At 36.4% G+C, this 5,046-nt stretch overlaps 1 protein-coding gene across 3 annotated transcripts in view; it reads left to right on the forward strand.

The window, feature by feature from the left end:
* Positions 1-4,784, forward strand: part of map4k6 (mitogen-activated protein kinase kinase kinase kinase 6) — a 292,471-nt gene extending 287,687 nt beyond the window's left edge. For 2 of the 3 annotated variants that reach the window (XM_060935787.1, XM_060935788.1), the window contains exons 30-32: positions 505-575; positions 3,458-3,513; positions 3,620-4,784. In XM_060935787.1, coding sequence (XP_060791770.1) covers positions 505-575; positions 3,458-3,513; positions 3,620-3,707 — 215 coding nt within the window. In that variant the 3' untranslated portion in view covers positions 3,708-4,784. Of the gene's footprint in view, positions 1-504; positions 587-3,457; positions 3,514-3,619 lie in introns of all 3 variants that reach the window. The other variant, XR_009655726.1, reaches the window with a different exon arrangement.
* The last annotated feature ends 262 nt before the right edge of the window (positions 4,785-5,046 follow it).

Genomic DNA, 5,046 nt, shown 5'->3' on the forward strand with positions numbered 1-5,046 from the left:
TCTATCTATCTATCTATCTATCGGTCAATATAAGGTGCTGTAGGTCGGGTGGCGTCACTGCGGGTGAGTGTGTTTGGGGAGGGGGGGATGGGGGCAGGGCGAGAAGAGGGGCCCCCAACTGCAATGAACCAGCTTTGGTGGGGCCCAGGTTGCAAAAGGTTGAGAACCCCTTTATATATATACTGTGTGTGTGTGTGTGTATATATATATATATATATATATATATATATATATATATATATATATATATGTGTGTGTGTATATATATATATATATATACATACATGTGTGTGTGTGTGTGTGTGTATATATATATATACACACACACACACAAACTAATAGTAATGAATGACAAAGTAAACACATGACATACATTCCCTTGAACTCAACTGCTTTATAATTACCATTTCCTTCATTCTACTATGTTTCTTGTATTTTTTTTTATGAGTAATCTTATTATCTTGTTGATGTCAGTGCACTAAAGTCATTAATGTTTCCTCACAGTGTGCTTGCAGGATAGCATTCTTGCCTTTTGGAAACATGGACTTAAGGGAAAGAGCTTACAAAGCGGAGAGGTATATCTGAGGTCATTCAAAATGCTTACCAATACTTTCAAATTCTAGCCCACCTAAAACGTCAATCCAGTCCAGTATAACTATCATCAGACAAGCAAAAGCTCACTTTCCCAGTAGTATGATTCGTGTTCTCATCAGATTGTTGATTAAGACAAGGGTTTGCCAAACTTCCATTGTAATGAAAAAATGTCCATGATGACAAACACGAAATCTAAATAACTTATTATTAAAAAAAAAAAAATCCTGTATCATTTATTTATTTGCTCTTACATTAACTGGGTTTAGCCTTATGATATTTGTTCATAGCCTATTTACAATAGTGTGAAGACATGTTTGTAACAGAGAGTTCAATAAACATCCAAGTTACTCTAGATAAGAGCATCTGCTAAATTCGGTAAATGCAAATTATTACAGTATAGATTTATTTTATGAACATATTCCCACTATTCATATATAGGCATGGTAGGCAAATACACAGTGTCTTACAAAAGTATTCATTCCTCTTCATGTTTGTCCTGTTTTGCCACATTACAAGCTAGAATTAAAATGGATTTTTTGGGGGGTTAGCACCATTTGATTCACACAACATGCCTACCACTTTAAAGGTGAAAATTATTGTTTTATTGTGACACAAACAATAAGATGAAAAAACAGAAATCTGGAGTGTGCATAGGTATCTCTCCCCTCCCCCCAAAGTCAATACTTTGTAGAGTTACCTTTTGCTACAATTACAGCTGCAAGTCTCTTGGGGTATGTCTCTATTAGCTTAGCCCATCTAGCCAATGGGATTTTTGCCCATTCCTCAAGGCAAAACTGTTCCAACTCCAAGTTAGATGGGTTGTGTTTGTGTACAGCATTCTTCAAGTTATCCCACAGATTCTCAATTGGACTGAGGTCTGGGGTTTGACTAGGCCATTCCATGACATTTAAAATGTTTCCCTTTAAACCACTCCAGTGTAGCTTTAGCAGTCTGTTTCGGGTCATTGTCCTGTGGGAATGTGATCCTTCATCCCAGTCTCAAACCTCTGGCTGACTCAAACAGGTTTTCCTTCAGAATTGCCCTGTATTTAGTGCCATCCATCTTTCCTTCAGTCCTGACCAGCTTTCCTGTCCCTGAAGATGAACAATATCTCCACAGCATGATGCTGCCACCACCATACTTCACTGTAGGAATGGTGTTCTCAGGGTTTAAATGCTTCCCTTTAAACCACTCCAGTGTAGCTTTAGCAGTATGTTTAGGGTCCTTGTCCTGCTAGACCATGAACCTTCATCCCAGTCTCAAACCTCCATGCCACCACCATACTTCACTGTAGGAATGGTGTTCTCAGGGTTTGTGTCACACATGGCATTTCCCATGATGGCCAAAAAGTTAAATTTTAGTCTCATCAGACCAGAGAATCTTTTTCCATGTGTTTGGGGAGTCTGCCACATGCTGTTGGGCAAACTCCAAATCGGTTTTCTTAAGCAATGGCTTTTTTTCTGGCCACTCTTCCATAAAGCCCCACTCTGTGGAGTGTATGGATTAAAGTGGTCATTTGGACAGATACTCAAATCCCCACTGTGGATCTTTGCAGCTCCTTCAGTGCTATCTTTGGTACATTTCTGATTAATACTCTCCTTGCCTGGTCTGTGTGTTGGTGGGCGGTCTTCTCTTGTCAGGTCTGTAGTGGCGCCATGTTCTTTCCATTTTGCTATTATGGATTTAATGGTGCTCCGTGAGGGATGGATATATTTTTATGACTGACCCTGATCTATACTTCTCCACAACTTTGTCTCTGACCTGTTTGGAGTGCTCCTTGGTTCTCATGTTGCTTGCTTAGTAGTGTTGCAGAGTCAGGGTTCTTCCTGAACAGGTTGATTTATACAGACATCATGTGACTTATGAAGTGAATTAGTTGGACCAGCTCTTATTTAGGGGTTTTATATGAAAGGGGTTGAATACCAGTGCACACTCCATATTTCTATGGTTTTATTTTTTTCATTTTAATTATTGTTTGTGTCATAATAAAACAACAATTTGCACCTTTAAAGTGGTAGGCATTTTGTGTAAATCAAATGGTGCTAACCCCCCCAAAATCCATTTTAATTCCAGCTTGTAATGCAATAAAGCAGGACAAACACCACGGGGGATGAATACTTTTGCAAGACACTGTATACCATCATTTATGTTGCCTAAAGCCATTTCAGCTTGCAAACCAATTGCACTGTGTTACAAAAAATGATTGTCATTTTATCAGCTCCATATGAAACATTAATAACTTCTTAAAATCTTTTAGATGACTCATTCAACTAAAGTCAGTCAATTAACCTTGTAACTGTAAAACCTCATTAATAACTAAAGCAATTATAATAACTGTGATGGAAGTTGATGTAGTGTTGCCATAAATAGGAAACCCCTGGCTATATTTCATAGACCTCAGTTAATAACCAAGAGATTAAGCTCCTGTTAACAGTTCAACATTAATCTGCAAACAAATAAATAAACAAACATTTAATGGGAAGTAAAATCCTGCTCCAGGTATTATGGTCTGACAAATTGTTTTTAATTGTATCAGGTGCAATAAGTATTACAGGTAAACCAGTGTTTTGTGCAATATAAGAAAAGCTTATGCAGACCAGTTTTCTGTGAGGAACAAAAAATAAATGAAAATTGCTGACTCGGATGCAGCTGTTCCTGCTGTACTATACCTTACACTGTACTATACCTCGTGATGCAGCTACTGCAAGTGTACTGTACCTCAATCTATAATTAATTTTATAGAATTTAAATATAAAGACAAATCATGGCTTAAGCCAAATTAGCCCGTGTGATTTCCCATTTGACTCACTTTTATAGTAAACTCAAATAGCATTATTTAGAAATGAATTATTCTTTCCTGCAGATAGTGCAAGAAATCACAGACAAGAGTCGTGTCTTCCATGTGCTGGGGGCAAATAAGTATGTGATACAACATTTTACACACAGCCATTCTAACACAAGAACACAGGAAACAAGACACATTTCCAAAACAAGCTTAAATGGTGTTAAATGCTCTTTTCTATAGGGATATCATCTTACAAAGCACTCCCACTGATGATCCATCTGCCATGAGCAACCTGTATATCCTTACTGGCCATGAGAGCAGCTATTAATGCAACTCAGGAACATGTAAATTAATCTACAGTGATTTAAGGCACTTCTGCCCTCTATAGCAAATAAAGGGGGAGCCCTTGAATCCCATTGGTGGTAGACAGAGAGCGCCAGCATAATTTCTGTCAATGTGAGAAGTCCAACAGTTTCACACAGAAGTAAGAAGAGGAGGTAAGAAAAGGAGGGTTGAGCTACCAGAGGCTCTGACACAACAGCAAATCAACAGAGATAAGATGATGAACTACAGGACAAACAAAGGACAACAAAGGACAAAATTAAGCAGAACTATGGGGTTTGTTTGGACTGTACTGTAAGAACATGTAATGTTATACCTAAAAAAAACTGTTAGCAACAACTCACCTGCCGGTTAAACAGTTATGGTAGCAAACAGCAATGCTTGACCTGTTCTCTGTTTTACTGATGGTTGTACTCAGGCAAATCTTTACTACATCACCACAACCAGTTCTTTTTATAGAATTTGGTTTGTGTTTTGTAGGCAGCTGAGCATGAGTTGACTCATTTGATCATCTGATCAGAGAAATGTATATTTGTTGATTTCTCATTCTAGTGAATGTACATTGCACTGTGAACAGAGTATTAAAACATTACAAAACTGTTTTAAATGATATTAGTATTTGTGTAATACTAATGCCTCCCAGTTATTAGTACAGGAATTTTATAATCCTATACTAAGAACACCTGCCTGGAAATACACAACAATAAGATCAAGAAACAGAAATTATCATAAAATAATTAACTGAGTAATTTTAGTGATTGACAATTGATCCCTAAAAACTTATTTATCTATTTTTATTTATTTATTCTTTCTCACCAATGTTTGTCTTTATCTATATTTTTTTTCTTGCTACATTCTATACTGTCTTCCTCTTTAATAAGTTTGGATTACCATATTGTGTTTTATTTAATACATTAATGTATTGCCCTATTTCCATACCTTTTTAATCTTATGTACTTGTTTGATAACCTAGGTCTACAAAACAGTCAAACAACCCACCTTAATTAATCTCATTTTATATCAAGGAAAGTACTTTGGATTAATAAAGTAAAATCTCATTGTCCCTCTCTCTCTCGTTCTCTTTACCTCCCTCTCTCTGTGAATGCAGTAAATATCTTAAACATTCTTATGCTTTACTTTTTATTTATTTTGAAATTCTAATTTTTTTTGCTTTTCAAGCACCAGTATTTCCTTCAGGAAATGCAAATTTAGTTATTATTCACTTTTTTTTCTTCTTTTAACTGAATTTCCGGGAATAATTCCACAAGAACCACTTCGCTCAAACTTTGTTGTGTATGTCTTAAGCTATGTTGTTTTCATTTTTC

This window comes from Neoarius graeffei, chromosome 12 (genome assembly GCF_027579695.1).
Source record: "Neoarius graeffei isolate fNeoGra1 chromosome 12, fNeoGra1.pri, whole genome shotgun sequence".
NCBI classification, from domain to species: Eukaryota; Metazoa; Chordata; class Actinopteri; order Siluriformes; family Ariidae; genus Neoarius; species Neoarius graeffei.